This window comes from Idiotropiscis lumnitzeri, chromosome 2, assembly GCF_059441095.1.
Source record: "Idiotropiscis lumnitzeri isolate Australia: NSW breed Sydney's pygmy pipehorse chromosome 2, RoL_Ilum_1.0, whole genome shotgun sequence".
Lineage (NCBI taxonomy): Eukaryota > Metazoa > Chordata > Actinopteri > Syngnathiformes > Syngnathidae > Idiotropiscis > Idiotropiscis lumnitzeri.
Genome location: NC_142392.1, coordinates 12395595 through 12414261, shown reverse-complemented (window position 1 = coordinate 12414261; position 18667 = coordinate 12395595). Strand labels below are relative to the sequence as shown.

The window sequence follows — 18667 nt, the reverse complement described above, 5'->3', positions numbered from 1 at the left end:
GCTTTCTTGGTTTAATTCGTATCTGTCGGAGAGGACGCACCGTGTAATTCATGGCAATGCGACTTCGGATCTTTGTAAGATCACATGTGGAGTTCCGCAGGGATCGGTACTTGGACCTCTATTGTTTAGCATCTACATGCTACCGCTTGGTGATATTATACGGAAATATAACATTAGTTTTCATTGTTATGCTGATGATACGCAATTATCCATGCCGTTGGATATAACGAATCCACGTGATTGTGATAAATTAGAGGAATGTCTTGCCGAAATTAAACAATGGATGTCTTTCAATTTTTTGCGTCTTAACTCAGATAAAACCGAGATGCTCATCATTGGACCAGCGCGTCATCTGTACTTTTTCAAAGACACCACTCTGAGTATCGATAAATATAATATTGCCCAAAAGGATTCAACAAAAAATCTCGGTGTTATATTTGACGCAACTATGTCTTTTGAAATGCACATTAAAAATATTACTCGAACTGCGTTTTTTCATCTGCGTAACATTGCTAAAATTCGCCCAATTCTATCAACGTGTGACGCGGAAATCTTAATCCATGCGTTTGTTACGTCTCGCCTCGACTATTGTAACGCTTTGCTCTCGGGTCTCCCCATGTCGAGTATTAAAAGTCTGCAGTTAGTTCAAAATGCAGCAGCTAGACTCTTAACTAAGACGAGAAAGTTTGATCATATTACCCCGATATTAGCCAATTTGCATTGGCTTCCGGTCCACTTGAGATGTGATTTTAAAGTTCTGCTACTTACTTTTAAAATATTGCACGGCTTAGCACCTTCCTATCTCGTTGACCTCGTGGTACCATATGTTCCGTCCCGAAACCTTCGCTCACAAAATGCTGGTCTTTTAGTGATCCCGCGAGCCAAAAAGAAGTCCGCAGGTTCTAGAGCGTTCTCTATTCGGGCACCAATGCTTTGGAATGCACTACCCTCAGATATTAGAGGCGCCACCTCAGTAGAAATGTTCAAAACACTATTAAAGACGCATTTATACTCTTGTGCATTTAGCTGAAATATTTGTTGGCCTGTTTACTGCCGCTTTTTTTTTCTTTTGTTTTCTTTTCTGCCCCCTTTTCCCCCGGCTGGGGGATTAGGTGACGGTGACCCACTAGGAAGTTTAAGGCATTGACCAACTGGGCATGCACCTGTTCCAGTGATGTCGTCTTCCTGCAGCGCGACATTTGATCAATTTATTTATATACTTTAGCATCTAATTTAATTATTTGTTGGCCTGTTTACTGCCGCTTCTTCTCTTTTCTGCCCCCTCCTTCCCCTGCTTGGGAATTAGGTGATGGGGACATGCTTTGAAGATTACAGCACTGACGAACCGGGAAGGGACCTGCTCTGCCGAAGTCGTCTTCATGCAGCGCCTCTTCTGATTTCCTTATATTTCAGAACTTTGTTGAACTACTTGTTGGCCTGTTTACTGCTTCTGTTCTTTGTTTTTTTTTCTGTTCCCAATTCCCGGGCTTGGGAATTAGGTGATGGTGATTCACTTGGAAGTGGCTGTTCTGAATTTACACCAACTGACCGGTACAAGATCGAAGGCTCATCCTCGGATATGCTGCCATGGAGATTACGGCCCTGGATGAGGACGCACTCCACTGAAGTCATCTTCCTGCAGCACTTCTTTTGATTGACTCTCAGATTATTTCATCTAACATTGTATAGCATCATTTTATGTGTCAAATGTTGCCCAGTTGGCATCCATTGCAGCCTGGAAGGGGGATTCCCCCATCTGTGGTCCCTTCTCTAGGTTTCTCACTTTTCCCCTACTGAGGTTTTTGGAGTTTTTCCTTGCCCTCCTGGGGGTTAATATCAGTGGATGTCGATTGTGGTTATGTAAAGCCCTTTGAGACTGTCTGTGATTAAGGGCTATACAAATAAAATTGACTTGACGTGACGCATATGCATTCCCATCACGCTAGTCTTTGGGATTTCCCTCCAAAAGTCCCCCAGAGGGAGAGCAGATGCGTCTCCCCGTTGATACGACCAGTCTACTAGTGACCACCTTAAAATACTCTCATACCCTGGAAGGTCACTGACCTGGCGAGAGAATTGCCACCACCATAAACAATGCTCAGGCCTATTTTCTATCTCTTTTATTCAGAAAGTGAAATATTAAATGTATGTGAGGGGATATTTGAAGACTTTGAGTTTTGTTCAATGGACCATACATATACGAGCCAGCCAAACACACCGAGAAAACAAGCGCTGACTCCAGTCGCCATCATGTTGCCAACTCCTGACATACCAAAACCTTTGAGAGAAACTGAGCCGATTTGCGTTTCTCTTTCTGGTTCTTTTCATAGTTCAACTTCTAGTTTAGTTTTTCACCTTTTCAAACTGCGTAATGAAGGCCAGTTGAGCAAGTGGAACAAGTGATTTTATTGATGACTGTGGAAGGTACCGATTTCATAAGCAGTTTCTTCTCACACCTTTTCCATTAAGTACGATTAAAAAGACAACTGAAAAGCATAACGTTAACAAATGTTATTCCAGGCAAAAGCAATTAATTTTATTTACATGTTTGAAGTAAACACACACAAAAAAAAATCATCACTCAGACACAATGGTTCTTCTGGCAATGATCACATTGGCTTAGTGTCAATAAAAGAGCTATGCAAAACTAAATTTATCATATTTCATTCAAAATCACATTTACATCTTACCACAAAGAGTCAGTTCCTTCAGTTTTTTGTTTTCTTTTTTTAAGCTTCAAGGATCGCTGCTATTCTCACCAGCACAATCGTGTCTCTTAGCACTCCGTTTAGTGGAGAATTTTTTAGCACAAACGCTGCAACTGAATGGCTTGTCTCCACTGTGCGTTCTTGTGTGGATTCCTAAATTTGACTTTACAGAGAAGCTTTTGCCACAAACTGAGCAGGAAAAGGGTTTTTCTCCACTGTGTATTCTTCTATGTTTAGTTAAATCTTGCTTTTGAGAGAAACTCTTGCCACAAACTGAGCAGGAAAAAGGTTTTTCACCACTGTGTGTTCTTGTGTGTCTTGTTAAAGTTGACTTATTCAGGAAGCTTTGGCCACAAACTGAGCAGGGAAAAGGTTTTTCACCACTGTGTGTTCTTGTGTGTTCTGTTAAATATGTCTTTCTTGAGAAGTATTTTCCACAAAATGAGCAGGAAAAAGGTTTTTCACCACTGTGTGTTGTTGTGTGTTTTGTTAAACTTATCTTATGAGAGAAACTCTTGCCACAAACTGAGCAGGAAAAAGGTTTTTCTCCAGTGTGTGTTCTTGTGTGCCTTGTTAATTGTGCCTTTTGAGAGAAGCTTTTGCCACAAACTGAGCAGGAAAAAGGTTTTTCACCACTGTGTGTTCTTCTATGTTTTGTTAAAGTTGACTTATCAAAGAAGCTTCTGCCACAAACGGAGCAGGAAAAGGGTTTTTCTCCAGTGTGTATTCTTCTATGTTTAGTTAAATCTTGCTTTTGAGAGAAACTCTTGCCACAAACTGAGCAGGAAAAAGGTTTTTCACCACTGTGTGTTCTTGTGTGTCTTGTTAAAGTTGACTTATACAGGAAGCTTTGGCCACAAACTGAGCAGGAAAAAGGTTTTTCACCACTGTGTGTTCTGTTAAATATGTCTTTCTTGAGAAGCATTTTCCACAAACTGAGCAGGAAAAAGGTTTTTCACCACTGTGTGTTGTTGTGTGTTTTGTTAAACTTATCTTATGAGAGAAACTCTTGCCACAAACTAAGCAGGAAAAATGTTTTTCTCCAGTGTGTGTTCTTGTGTGCCTTGTTAATTGTGCCTTTTGAGAGAAGCTTTTGCCACAAACTGAGCAGGAAAAAGGTTTTTCTCCAGTGTGTGTTCTTGTGTGCCTTACTAAAGACTTTGGAGAGAAGCATTTACTGCAAACTGAGCAAGAAAAAAGTTTTTCTCCACTGTGTGTTCTTGTGTGGTTTGTTAAATGCGACTTTTGAGAGAAACTCTTGCCACAAACTGAGCAGGAAAAGGGTTTTTCTCCAGTGTGTGTTTTTGTGTGCCCTTTTAAAGACAACTTTGAAGTTAATGAGTCTGTGTGACATGCCCTTTCACCTTTGGCTTGCCCATCATCATCATCATCATTTTCATCATCATCATAAGTATCATCATCGTGATGAGCATCTGATAATGTGTCCTCATTATGTACTTGTGATGGTCCCCATTGGTCTTCATCACCTTCTGTTGTCACGTGACTACTTGAGATGCTGCTTGGAGGCTCCGCCCCTCTGTTGTCCTCACTCTCATCCTTGTTTTCATCTTCAGTCTTGATTGGGACACCGTTCACTGGTGACTTGTTGATCTCCTCCTCCTCCTCCTCCTTTTTGATGTGAGTCAAGTCTGGCTCCTCTTTCACAGAACAGAGATTGTATTCACTGACGTCTGTCGGACACAAAAAGACAAACACACATTTGGTTTGGTCAAGTCAAAGCTCATGCGGTGACTTTGTCTTATATTGTTTCTACTGTGCTACCTTGACTTGTGCCTGCCGCATACGGAGCAATGCGTGCGACTCCAACTTGGACCGGACTATGGGGGCATTTCACAAAATTACGTCCGACGATGTAAACCTCCTTTTAGCAGCACAACAGTGATAAACGAGCATTTAAAAAGGAAGCACGTTGCGGCTGATGCCCTATTTCATTCCTGACATAGTCACAGACGTTTCTGGAAGCGAGCTGAAGTTAGCACACACAGGCTATTGTGTGCGTCTGATGGAACACCTGTTGTGGGACCCTAACATATTGATGCAGACCACTGGGGGCCATCGCAACATAATGTCATTGATAAAATAGGAATCCTTCAAGTGAAATATGTTTACAAGTATTTCATTTTGCATTTAGAGATAGTTTCATCGTGGGTACTTTTTGCTTCCATTATAATCTGGATCCGTAAAAGAATTAAAGGGGCCCTGGAATCAGAGTGGCTATTTATTGCATGATTTACGTTTGTTTGTTTTTTTTTTTACCCAAAATGACATTTATCCTGCTAGTACATTCCGACATTCCCCTTTTTCCTTTTTTTAAATAAAATTTCTGTTTCGCAATCAAATTTAAAACAAAATTATGTTTGTCATTTGGATAAATTACCAGGAACTATGAGATGCAAACCACCTGGGCCACAGGAACTTTATTACCAGGAACTAAATGTTCCTGGACTTGTTGGTAGAAAAGGGGGTTTTGACGTTCTCCCTTTTTAAGCCCATAGTAAGCCAAAGATGCAGATGCATTCCTTGCAGCATGCGCTTGTTCACTGATGAGATCCGTGCAACCCTGGATGGATGCATTAAATGTATTTTAAATGTTTGGATGAAGTGAAACTATGCACACGTGCACAAAACAGTGCAGAGCCACCCGAGGTTCATTGACTCTCATTCGACGAAGCCAGTACAAAGTTAATAAATAAATAAATAAGACCAATACGTACTTGATTTTTTTTTTAAAAACGTAATATTTATTTAATTTATCCACTAAAATTGATCAACCGCCATTGATGTTTTCGCCGCAGTGTGCACATTTTTTAGAGTCGGGCAGAATTCCTTCCGTAAGGAATTGCTTGAACAAGATAGAAAAACCAGAAAATGTAAAATGTTAAACGAGTTCAAATTTTATCCTGGGAAAAACATGGAGTTCACCCCTCACTATTGGTTATTCTTTGGCATATATTTTCTGCACTGATTACATTTGACATAAAAAATTGCTCAGCAGACCTGCAAGTAAAAGGCAATAATAAAAAATAAAACGGCAATAACCTTGAACGATTTCCCCAAACAACTTAATGTTGTGATGCATATTTCTAATGAAAGAAAGTCGTTCGAAACAAAGCAAATGAGAGTAAGACGGGTAGAAACCTGCTTTGAGTGGCACAACACGAGGCTGGTTGCAAACTTCGTCCAGCAGTTGAAGATGTTGCTCGTTCTCTTCTTTTATTCCACAAAGTTCCTCTTTGTACTTGGGTGTCGTTCTTTCACACATTTTCAAATGATAATTCCAAAAAATCCGCACTTGATCTCTGCTTGGCGATGAGTCACGTGCCTCTTTTTGTTAGCGGCTAGCTAGCTAACAAGCTAAGCTAACTACGCCGAAAAGCATCAACGCGCGAAGATGAGGTTATCGGGACACAAAGACTTAATGAATTATGTCGTAGTCCTTTAGAGTAGCACTGGACATCCTTTGAGAAAATTACAGTCAGTTCCACACTAAATCAGAAGAATTTAGCGGTGGGTGTTTTTGTTCCGGTGTGGACGGGTCGGTGGATGTGGTCGAGTTCCTTCGGAAGCTGCGCGCTTGCTAATGACGTCATGCTGTAAGCACGTATTTTTCAAATATATTTCTTTGCCTCTGTGTTTGTTTTAACACTTGGCTGTTCTCTTTTAATATATATTCTATGTAATATTTTAATTCGGTTGATAAAAAAATGTAACAAAAATAATTAAAATAACGCCACAAAAGCGAGTCAGCTCCGACGTCACTTCCTCCCTATGCCCGGAGAAGCCGCTGCTGGAACAGCAGTGGGAAGGTTACGTTTCTCCTACCGAACTTGCAACAATGTTGTGGTTCACTCGGGCTGCAAGATTGTATGAATATAATGTCTGCATATTCTAGCAGTGCTTCTCAATTATTTCACGCCCGCCCCTACCAAGAAGAAAAAGATTCGCGCCCCCCCACCACCAATTTTTTTTCTGTCTTTGTATATTGAGATTAGATTGTCAATAAAATATCCCTTAACTAACCTACATTGATAAGAAATATAGTTTCGAGAACTATTATCGTGAGGATCTCGAAGCTCAGTACTCTGTTGTGCAAATATTGATGAGATGACAAATATTTGTCATGTCATGTCATTATCCACACCGCTTATTCTGAACAGGGTCGCGGGAGGGTGCTGGAGCCAATTCCAGCTGACTTCGGGCGAAAGGCGCACTACACCCTGAACTGGTCGCCAGCCAGTCACAGGGCAGACATAGACACCGTCACTGAGAGGGAACTGAACCCACGTTGCCTGCACACAACTCAGGCGAGTGTACCACGACACCATCAGTGACATGATAAATATTTACTAATACGTTTTTTGCCAAAAACTTTATTAACATTAACAAACACAGTTATTAATACGTACATAATATAGAAAAGACAAAAAGAAGAGCCAGGGGGATTTTAAACAAAAATTCTATATGAATAACATAAAGCAACAGCTTTAGTATTGTTGGAGTTGAGTCACCGTGGAAATGAGAAGTATTTAGTAAATCAACTTTTAAAAGCCAAACGTACGCCAATGCGTGTTCGGTTTTTGTACTCAAGAAGAAAAGGGTCAAATAAAGACTCAACAACTGATTAGAGTTCCGATATTTAGTTTCTTCCATTTCTGGAGTTCAGGAAATAGTACAAAGACAGATATCTGGGTGGCTTTTTCTTAATCTCACGAGAAACTGCACTCGGGCGAGCACAGTCAAAAAATGTGCACCATCTTTCAGCCCAGCTTCAGTTTTTAGAGGAGTTTTTTATGTCAAGAGTAATGTAGGTTGAATCGGTTGAATCGGTTGTCCTCGCTCCCTCCCACGGCACGGGTCAACGTCCAAGGGAAGGTCCTCCCCAGGTTAGTCTGGATAGTTGATTCCCGTCTGGTCCCCAAGACTGGCACGCCAAGGCTGGCCTTCTCCGGCGGGCAGTCTCTCCGTCTCTCCGTCTCTCCAGCTGGCATTGCTCTGGAATCTTGTCGGTGTGCATGTGTGCGTGTGTATGGGCACATGTATATTAAAGGATAATGTAAATGGCAGTCAACCTGAAACAGAACAAAGGGTGGACTGCTAGGAGCCACTTTTGTGATCCTGGCATGGAAGTCCATTGTTTCAGAGGGGTCTCGTTCACACCTCCTGTGGTGCAGCTGTGATCCAATCTTCCTGCATTCCTCTCCTGAGGGCCTTGTCATTAGCATGGTCTAAACTTCGGTTACACTTAAAGAATTCTATTGACTATTAAAGGAATATAAGAGTTTGAGCTTAACATAGTTCATTAGATGTTGGTGCATCCAGTGTATGAAAATGTGATATTGTAAAATGCTGAGAGTGTGACTGGAGAAGCGAAACTGGTTGCGGGGGTTGTGCAAGAATGGAATGTTTTAGAAGCAGAAGGTGCTGAGCGAGACGAGATGACTCCGGGAGCATTGGCTGAAGGAGCGGCCATCGGGGGATCGCACGCAGGAGGAGCCACGGGATTCGGCGGGAGGAGAAAGACCAATGAGAGCGAGCTAAAGTTAACTGCAATACACATAGCCAATAGAATCATGCCAGGATGCCTTTGTCTCTGTGCCATTTGCATATTGTATAGTATGAATCATTACTGGGCAACTCGGAGGTAGAACACATTCGCTGGTGGCAAGAGAGGTGTAGAGTTGTATTGAGAGGGACTCGAGACCCAGGTGCCATGTAGAAAATCTGTATTGGGAATAAATCCACTTTGTGCGTGAAAATGCCGGCTTCCTGATACCTTTCTATTGCAGAACGAGCGCGCATATTGTTGGATGAGTGGGAGTTGGTTAAGGTCGCAAATTGGAGTCAGATTACTTATTTGAGTTTACATTGGGTTAAAGTTAAATTCTAACATTGATATAAAGATAAATTCCAACAATATGCAGGTATACGTGTATGTGCAGGTGTAAGGGTGTGTCTGTGTTTATGCATGCGTATGTGCATGTGCTCTGATCTCCAATTGTTCCGTCTTTCAGAATGTGTTTTTTTATAGCGTCTGCGTGAGTCCTCCAGTGCCCAATTTGGTATGTTTGCATCTCTACAGCCAATGTGGAGAATGTGCTTCGTCGTATTTGTCCATGAAGTGCTGTGAATGCAAGTCATGGATATGCTATGTGTGCAAATTTGTTCTCACTACCCAAAATTTAAAAAAAGTTCACACATTTAAACTAAGTACTCTAAATTTAGCATTAGAAAAATATAATAAATCAGAAAACAGGACTACAATCCCAGTTATTCTTGTGACCCGTGCTTCTAGTTCCATTTGATAAATGCTTTTTGTTTCATCAATGTTTAACATATTCCGTAAATATGAACCTGCCAAATTAAATAATTGACCTTCTGTCCCGTAAGTGTTTAAAATAATGCCAGCAATCATAATACAATCCTTCATTTATTGCAGTCGTCTTATCATTGCAGTTGTCAGGGTCGCCGGTCGGCGAGGAGGAGATGGACCCAGAATGCGAGGAAGCTGGAGAAGGTGTAACTTAAGCAATTTATTAGGGGACCAAAATAATGACAGACAACGGGGCAGGGTGCAAAATAAGAAAGGCAAACTTAACGTGGCAAACTGGATCACAAGAGTGAGGAGCAAGGACAGCGACAAATGCTAGGGGGCGAGAGCCGGGGGCGAGAGCCGGGGGCGAGAGCCGGGGGCGAGAGCCGGGGGCGAGAGCCGGGGGCGAGAGCCGGGGGCGAGAGCCGGGGGCGGTCGTGACAGTCCGTAAAGGAGCAATGCACCGCCAATGAGTTGTCGGAGTGAGGTGTTCAAATAGTCCAGTAATTAGGGGAGCAGATGGGCATCAGGTGTGTGAGGGTACCGGGGAACAGGTGCGTGGCTGGTGGGGAACGAGTGCTGGAGGGAACGCCCCACTCAGCTGACTAAATAAACAGAATGAGCACATGGCAGGAAGGTGAAGAAAATAATAACAAAAACACTGACATGACCGACACGGGTTATGACAGCAGTATTTTTGATCATTGCAGCATTTTATTAATTTTCCCTCTGTACCATAGACAGACATTCGGAGTGTTTCCTTACACTTGTAAATGTTGTGGGATGTAAGTGTGTATATACACATGGGGATTTGTGTATTTACGTATATACTGTGTATATTCGCATAGGTTTGCTTTTTCTGAATGTCTGCTGCTAATGTTATACATTAACGGCCACATTGCACCACCGCCTCTGTGTGATCTATATCTTTGCTGCTGTAACACTGCAAATTTCCCCATTGTGGGACTATTAAAAGACATCTTTATCGTTATCTTTAAAAACCTTGTGTTGGTGCTTGCAAAATAATTTTCCATAAGATTAAGATTGAACAAAATGGGGAAACAAAAATTTAAAAAGTAAATACTGTAACTATTAAACATTGAATACTAAATTATTCCTAAAACAGATCAATGAATCTTGAAATTTTGAGTGAATTATTGCAGTTTAATAAATACTGAAACAAATAATGAAATATTACAGTACTTTAAATAAATACCGAAATCATTTTCGAACACAATAACAGTTAAGTAATAAAAGAGTGACATATTTTAATTTAAAATTCGCAATCACATCACAACCTGGTGAAAAACCCTGTAAAAAGGCAAATATGTTGACATAAAGTATCACTTTATCATGTCAACTGTTAATAATAGGGAAATACATTTGGAATACTATCCAACCAACAACATGGTGTCAGATGTGAAAACAAAACCAGCAACAAAAGTAAAATTCAATACATCTCTCAAGTTCATATTTGGGAACTAAAATGTTTGTTCATGTGCATCTTAGGTTTTTCTCTATGTTTAGAAGAAGATAACGATGATTTGCATCGCAAATGGTGACATCTGTCGGTGAGTTGGTGACAGTGCTCCACAAAGCCAGCAGCCAATCATATCACAGCGGGGTGTGTCCTGTTCTTCCGCTTTCGTGACGAACAGACTGCCATTTTCTCGAAGGAAAAAAACGACGCCATCTTTCATTCGTCTCGTCGAACAAAGAGAAGCTCACGAGTTATCGCCAAGCAGAGGTCAAGTGCGGATTTGTTGAGATTGACGTTTGAAAATGTGTGCAAGAACGACACCCAAGTACAAAGAGGAACTTTGTGGAATAAAAGAAGAGTACGAGCAACATCTTCAACTGCTGGGCGAAGGTTGGAAGCAGCCTCGTGTTGTGCTACACGAAGCAGGTTTGTACACGTCTTACTCGCATTTGCTTGGTAAAGAACGACTTTCTATCATTAGAAATATGCATCACAACATTAAGTTGTTTGGGGAAATGCGTTCGAGGTTATTGCCGTTTTATTTTTAATTATTGCCTTTTACTTGCCGGTGTCGTACCAAAGTACTTACCCCTGCCAAAATCTGTATCCCCTGTCGCGGGAGCGCGCACGCATTGACTGAAGGCGGCGCGATGTTACTACGTTTGTTTTCATTGAAAGGCACGAAGAATGTATGATTTTGTGTGTTTGATTTGCTGTAATTTAAACCAGGGTTTCCATAAAAGTGGTAGTCTTCGTCGGTGTGGGTTTCAGCACACCATTCGCTACAATTTAACACGTAAAGTAAGCGTTTGACTCCTCCGAAATCGGGGGGAAATTCCCTGCATTTGCATTAGTTAGACCAAAGAAATTTTGCAATCAATGAAGCTACCATAAGGGAATTTCAGTGATCAAAACACGATGGAAAGGGGAGAGGATTAGTGATGTGGGCTATATCGTTTTCCCAGCGAGATCAAATTAAGTGGCAACATACAGATAGGTGGTATCCTGTTAGAGAACACGTAATTGTATTCCAATTGACTTATTTGTTTATTTTTTTTTATAACCACCGATAGCTGCGTCAAGAGTAGCAAAAGAATAAAAAAATAAATAAAGTCACTCGCGTTCTGCGTCGGACTCGAGGTGCATTCACTGACCACTTAGGCAGTAGGATAGTTACCAGGGGGGACTGATTCTGGCAGCCCCTGCCACAATAAGTACCCCCCCCCCCCTCTAAGCACCTGCTTTGATAAATGCAGTAATCAAATTAATGCATATGCAAACAGTCACAAACACACATTTACATATTTATTTAAGTGCTAATACTATAACAAATAAATTTCACAAAGGAATAATACTGTATCATAGAACTTTACATACTGTAATAGTGCAGTCCTTATGTAATATTTATGCTGTCCTCAGTAAATTGTGTCAGTTGTTTTATAATTGGAATTCTATTTCTATGTGTAATTTCGTTTATTGTTTGATCCTCAGTCGGTTACTTTGTGGCTTTTTGACTTTCTTTGCATGTAGGCTTAATATCATTATTGCGACACCTGGACCGAATTGAGTGTGTGGACACACTTGGAATGAAGAACTTCAGCCAGTTAAGTGTTGTAAACTGGCCAGATTTGCCAGTTGCAAATGAAGAAAGCACTCCTCGATTTCCTTCAGAAGTACAACAGGCAGACTGGATGGGAGGGTTGCTCAGGCTGTGACGTGTCGGAAGCTGTTGGATGACCATCTGATATGCCTCTACTCACTAGGGTCGCAGGCATCCTGGAGGCTATTCCAACTGTCTTTGGCAGTAGGCGGGGGGACACCCTGAACTGGTTGCCAGCCAATCGCAGGGCACACAGAGACGGTCTGGTCAAGGCCACGCAAAATCAAAAACCTGGCTGTGGTCCGCCCCGTATTGGCACAGGATGTACGCAGGGGTTTGTGAAGAGATGAGATGAAAGTACGTGGAAGTTCGGCCTAATTAGGGGGGTTGCTGCTTCGTTTGTTTTTATTGTTATTTGTGTTGACACATGTGGGGCATGTGTCAAAGGGGGGAGATAGGTGCAGTATTTTGTTCTCGTAATTGTTTTTTGCATGTGAGGATTTTTAGGTGTTAATAGGACATGTCAACAATGATCATGCAGAGGTGAAAGTTGAAGATTGGGCCCAGCAGGAAGAATGCAAGCAGAGCGCTGTGTTCTCACCTCCATCTACTGTGGGACCAGGAAGTCAGGCAGCCCCCACGCAGGAGATAAGGGGTGATAGTTATAAACCAGTGCCGAATTGCCCCTTCTAAAACCCAAATGTTATTGCATTAATATTCCGTTTTATCAGTTCAACTAACGCGTGTGCATCCTAGTGTGCATTGAAAGATGCAGCATAAAAAATGTTCAAAAATTTGGATAATAACTAAAGCAAAATTAGAATGAGAAAGATAATTGGCTACATAATCATTGGGGTGAAATTAATCTTCATTGCAAGAAGCGGTGATTTAAATAGAGAAATCTAAGATCATAAAAGGATGAATGCATGTTCCGTGGAATGTGATTTGTCAACACGGAAACGCCCTGAGTGATGAAAACGTTAACATATGGTTAAGGAACAGGTCTGTTTGACGGCAAAAGTCTGACTATGGTAAACAATTGATAATTAGACCTCAATGAAGTGATTGTGCAGTTGAAAAAGTTCATATCTTGACTGTGAAAAGCTAAAGTGAGAAACTAGGATTAACTATTTGGCAAACACGAGAACGTATTCAGTCTCGAGGAAGACTGAATGCAGTAAAATTGCAATAAGAAGAACAATAAACCAGCCCAGAGTGTTACAATGTCCTGGAAACAAAAGTTTGGGATTGCCCCTGAGGGTGAAATTCCTCTCTGAACTCCTCCTTTTTGCCCCCGGCAGCAACTCATGAAACAGGGAAACTGATAAGAGATACAATTTTGTTGAAACAGAACATGCAAGGTTAAAGGTCATGTAAAACAAAAAAAAAACATACTTCAGTTTGGCGACGGATGTACTACGGTAATTCAATTAATGGAACAACATTTTGAGATGGAAATGACAGGAATGTCATGAATTATCATGTTATGAGGGGACTTTTGATATACAGTAAATTGATATAAATTAAATTGGAAACTTTTAGTCTGCGGATAATCCACTTCAAAGAATACTGACTCATTGGTTGAGGAAAACGGGGTTATATTAGTTCAGTGGTTCTCAATTATTTCCTGTCACGCCCCCCCTACCAAGAAGAAAATAAATTTGCGCCCCCCCCACTACAGTTTTTTTTACATTTCGTACTCATGTACATGTTCTTTGTATTATAAATGTTGGATTGTCAATAAAATATCCCAAACAGTTATTAATACGTACCTAATATAGAAAAGACAAAAAGAGCCAGGGGGATTTGAAACAAAAATTCTATATAAATAACATAAAGCAATTTGTTGACTATACATTTTTTTTTATGTTCACAATCTGTTTGACGTCGAACCGCTTCGTTGTGATGACGTCAGCCATTTCCGTGTTCCAGCCTGAGAGCGTCTGCTCAAGTGCTCACGTAGCCATCGTCTTATTTTTTTGGATACGTAATGGTTGCAATCCAACATTTCTGTTCATAGCTGCTGGCTCTCCGCCCGAACGCGGTTTGAGTCAGACTTCTTTTCAAAGTTGAGCGTCCATCGAAGCAATTCATTTTAGCGATTAGCGCCTCCTTGCTCGCTCTGCTGCTGCGCAAGATAGCTTGGCGCGGGGCATTTAAGGAGCGGCGAAAGAAATCACTTCCGGGTCAACGAGCGACGGGGTGACGCTTTTTTTTTGTTAATCAGTACTGCGTGAACTCGGGGCACAAACAGCTTTGACAAGCTCAAACTCGCGTTATCTGAGATCGCCTTTTTTGGTCCCAAAACCATGCAAAAAAGCATGTTCCCCAGGGTCCCACGCGCCCCCCTCAGCATCGCACCGCGCCTCCCCAGGGGGGCGCGCCCGACTATTTGAGAATCACTGTATTAGTTAGTTAAAAAAAAATAGCTTAATTATAGTTGACGTGTTCATGGGGATTGAATATGAATAATAAACAGAAGACAAAACCAATTGGCATTTGTAAAATATATGTAAAATATTAAGTTTGTGAGCTCTTATGGGAGACGGGGCGAGACGCGAATGGATTGAAGCTTCCGCCAGTCACCCGTCCAATAGTGTCACCACCACTCAGCTGTGCCGGGTGGCCGTCCTCGAGGGCGTGCGCCTCCCAGTTACTGACATCAAGCGAAACAATCCGTCAATGAGAAACTGCTAATCAGAATGAGTAGAACCCCCGTTTTTGCATCGATGAAAGAAAATATTGTATTGGATGGAGAAAAAGAATTGTTACACTTGCGGGTTCAGAGGGACAAGAGTGCTAATTCACCCGGAAAGGAAAAAAGAATATGGGAAAAAAAATTAAATAAAAGCGGGGGGAAGCAGTTAATGCAGCCGCCGACGCATGCAGCTCCCATTGCGTCTGCTCTTTCCGTTTCCGCTGCTCCTTGGCCATGTTCTGGTGACGCAGTGCCACAGCAGGCTTGTTGTCCGCACCGGCTGGTCAACAAGGTCACGTAACCAGGGTTCGCGGTTAACTTTAAAAACTGCTTGCCCATAGGGCAAGTGCCACTAAAATTTGCCTTGCCCGAGTGGCCAAATTACTTGCCCGACTTGGGCAAGTGACAATTTTTTTTCTCTAAGAATAAAATGTTTATGGTTGTAAAATGTGCGCCACAAATGTAAATAAACATATAATCTGATAAACATAAATTAATCTTGTTTTCATCATCAACCATGAAACCCTACTCACAACAGCATGTATCATCCTGTGCAGTTAATGAAAATGTTAATTGTAGTTTTAATAATTAACAAATCTGCATGTTAAATTGGGAAAATGATATTACAGCAATCCAGATTATCAATTTTAAATCCAGGAGAGCCTATTAATTGAGTAATCACATGAGTAAATTATGAGTGTGGGAAATTTGTGTATTCCTTTAAGACCAGTGCCTGTGTTGCTGCCTCCATAAGTTTCATAGCATAAACAGAACACAGTCACTGACACTATGTCAGGTCACATCATGGAGCAAATGAATTAACAGCCAATAATCAAATATTACTCCCTTCCTTACTCACAACTGAATTGTCTACTTAAAAATATTCGAGCTACTTTAGTCATGTCAGAATCCGAAATGTTCGGATTTGAACGAACTCGTCGCCACTTGTAAACATGCGCAGAAGGTAAGAAAACTTCCGGCTGTCAATTTTCGGCCGAAATATCGTAGGTTTTTGTTGTGTTTTTCAAACTTCAAATGAGGATGTGACTACAGAGAGTTCCAATACTGCGGGATTTATTGACGTCCACTTCAACTCGACATTCACTGAACTAACTGATCCCCGTAGCGCCCGCCCATTGCCCCCGATAAGGCCAATGGACCAAACCATAACATAAGGGGTGTCTGGGTTAAACCATCACCATACAGTGCACACAAACAGATCACGTCACAGTTTTCGTCGGAATTAAAGATATTTGGCTGCTTTAAAAAATGCTTGCCCGGTCGGGCAAGTTGCCCATAATTTTACCTTGCCCGTGGCCAAATTTCACTTGCCCCGGGCAATCGGGAAGCGATTAACCGCGATCCCTGATGTTAGGGTCCCACAACTGGTGTTCCATCAGACGCACACGATAGCCTGTGTGTGCTAACTTCAGCTCGCTCCTAGAAACGTCTGTGACCATGTCAGGAATGAAATCGGGCATCAAAAGGGAGGTTTACATCGTAGGACGTAATTTTGTGAAATGCCCTCATGGTCCGGTCCAAGTTGGGGTCCACGCATTGCTCCGTGTGCGGCAGGCACAAGTCAAGGTAGCACGGTAGAAACAATATAAGACAAAGTCGCCGCCTGAACTTTGACTTGACCAAACCAAATTTGTCTTTTTGTGTCCCGCAGACGTCAGTGTATACGATCTCCGTTCTGTGAAAGAGGAGCCAGACTTGACTCACATCAAAAAGGAGGAGGAGGAGGAGGAGATCAACAAGTCACCACTAAACGTTGTCCCTATAAAGACTGAAGATGAAAACAAGGATGAGAGTGAGGACAAGAGAGGGGCGGAGCCTCCAAGCAGCAGCTCAAGTCATTACGTGACAACAGAAGGTGATGAAGACCACCGGGGGCCATCACAAGCACAAAATGAGGACACATTATCAAATGCTCATGATGATGATGATGATGATAATGAGCAAACTAAAGGTGAAAGGGCATGTCACACTGACTCATTATCTTCAAAGTTGTCTTTAAAAGGGCACAGAAAAACACACAGTGGTGAAAAACCTTTTTCATGCTCAGTTTGTGGAAAAAGCTTCTCTCAAAAGACACATTTAACAAGACACGCAAGAACACACAGTGGAGAAAAACCTTTTTCTTGCTCAGTTTGTGGCAAAAGCTTTTCTTTTAAGCAAAATTTAAAAACACATACACGATTACACACTGGAGAAAAACCTTTTTCATGCTCAGTTTGTGGAAAAAGCTTCTCTCAAAAGACACATTTAACAAGCCACGCAACAACACACAGTGGAGAAAAACCTTTTTCCTGCCCAGTTTGTGGCAAGAGTTTCTCTCGAAGGTCTCATTTAATAATTCACTCAAGAACACACAGTGGTGAAAACCCCTTTTCATGCTCAGTTTGTGGAAAATGCTTCTCTCAAAAGGCAAGTTTAACAGAACACACAAGAAAACACACGGGAGAAAAACCTTTTTCCTGCTCAGTTTGTGGCAAGGGTTTCTCTCGAAGGTCTCATTTAACAAGCCACTCAGGAACACACAGTGGAGAAAAAACTTTTTCCTGCTCAGTTTGTGGCAAGGGTTTCTCTCGAAGGTCTCATTTAACAATCCACTCAGGAACACACAGTGGAGAAAAACCTTTTTCCTGCTCAGTTTGTGGAAAATGCTTCTCTCAAAAGGCAAGTTTAAAAAAACATACACGATTACACACTGGAGAAAAACCTTTTTCATGCTCAGTTTGTGGAAAATGCTTCTCTCAAAAGGCAAGTTTAACAGTACACACAAGAAAACACACTGGAGAAAAACCTTTTTCATGCTCAGTTTGTGGAAAATGCTTCTCTCAAAAGGCAAGTTTAAAAAAACATACACGATTACACACTGGAGAAAAAACTTTTTCATGCTCAGTTTGTGGAAAAAGCTTCTCTCGAAAGACACATTTAACAAGCCACACAAGAAAGCACAGTGGAGAAAAACCATTTTCCTGCTCAGTTTGTAGGAAAGGTTTCACTCAAAAATCAACTTTAACAAATCATACAAGAACACACAGTGCAGAAAAACCCTTTTCCTGCTCAGTTTGTGGAAAGAGTTTCTATCGTAAGTCGCTTTTAACGAGCCACACAAGAACACACACTGGAGACAAGCCATTCAGTTGCAGCGTTTGTGCGAAAAAATTCTTTTCTAAAATCGGTGCTGAGAGTCACAATTGTGCTGGCGAGAAAAGCAGCGATCCTTGAAGCTTAAAAAAAAGAAAACAAAAAACTGAAGGAACTGACTCTTTGTGGTAAGATGTAAATTTTGATTTTGAATAAAATATGATCTATTGAATTTTGCAAAGCTTTTTTATTGACATAAAGCCAATGTGATCTGTGCCAGAAGAAGCAATGTGTCTGAGTGATGATGATTTGTTTTGGTGTTTACATCAAACATGTCAATAAAATAAATTGCCTTTGCCTGGAATAACATTTTTTAACATTATGCTTTTTAGTTGTCTTTTTCATCGTACTTAATGGAAAAGGTGTGAGAAGAAACTCTGCTTATGAAATCGTTACCTTCCACAATCATCAATAAAATCACTTGTTCCACTTGCTCAACTGGCTTTCATTACGCTGTGAAAAGGTGAAAAACTGAACTAGAAGTTGAACTATAAAAAGAACCAGAAAGACAAACGCAAATCGGCTCAGTTTCTCTCAAAGGTTTTAGGATGTCAGGAGTTGGCAACTTGATGGCGACTGGAGTCAGCGCTGGTTTTCTCGCTGTGTTTGGCTGGCTCGTATATGTATGGTCCATTGAACAAAACTCAAACTCTTCAAATATGCCCTCCCATACATTTAATATTTCACTTTCTGA

General features: G+C 41.3%; 3 protein-coding genes across 4 annotated transcripts in view; 1 reads left to right on the top strand and 2 right to left on the bottom strand.

Moving 5' to 3' along the window:
• The window catches only part of LOC148341716 (uncharacterized), a 146665-nt gene that overhangs the window by 108702 nt on the left and 19296 nt on the right, over positions 1-18667 (bottom strand). The gene's annotated exons all lie outside the window — the stretch shown is intronic.
• On the bottom strand, positions 2526-3773 carry LOC148341719 (uncharacterized). The gene has a single exon (XM_088287360.1). The coding sequence runs from the start codon at positions 3631-3633 to the stop codon at positions 2737-2739; it is 897 nt and encodes a 298-aa protein (XP_088143486.1). The 5' UTR covers positions 3634-3773; the 3' UTR covers positions 2526-2736.
• Positions 10753-18406, top strand: LOC148341718 (uncharacterized). 2 transcript variants are annotated; one of them, XM_088287317.1, is made up of 2 exons: positions 10753-10945; positions 16490-18406. In XM_088287317.1, exons 1-2 carry the CDS (start codon positions 10822-10824, stop codon positions 18052-18054), a joined length of 1689 nt encoding a protein of 562 aa, XP_088143443.1. In that variant the 5' UTR covers positions 10753-10821; the 3' UTR covers positions 18055-18406. The 2 variants fall into 2 exon arrangements, with proteins under 2 accessions (XP_088143443.1, XP_088143450.1); XM_088287324.1 differs by lacking the exon at positions 10753-10945 and adding an exon at positions 15745-16404.

Coding starts and splice junctions, on each gene's coding strand:
- LOC148341719 (XM_088287360.1), bottom strand. CDS start 3,633: ATGCTTCTCAAGAAAGACATATTTAACAGAACACACAGTGGTGAAAAA.
- LOC148341718 (XM_088287317.1), top strand. CDS start 10,822: ATGTGTGCAAGAACGACACCCAAGTACAAAGAGGAACTTTGTGGAATA. Junction 10,946..16,489: donor TGTTGTGCTACACGAAGCAG/GTTTGTACACGT, acceptor TGTGTCCCGCAG/ACGTCAGTGTATACGATCTC.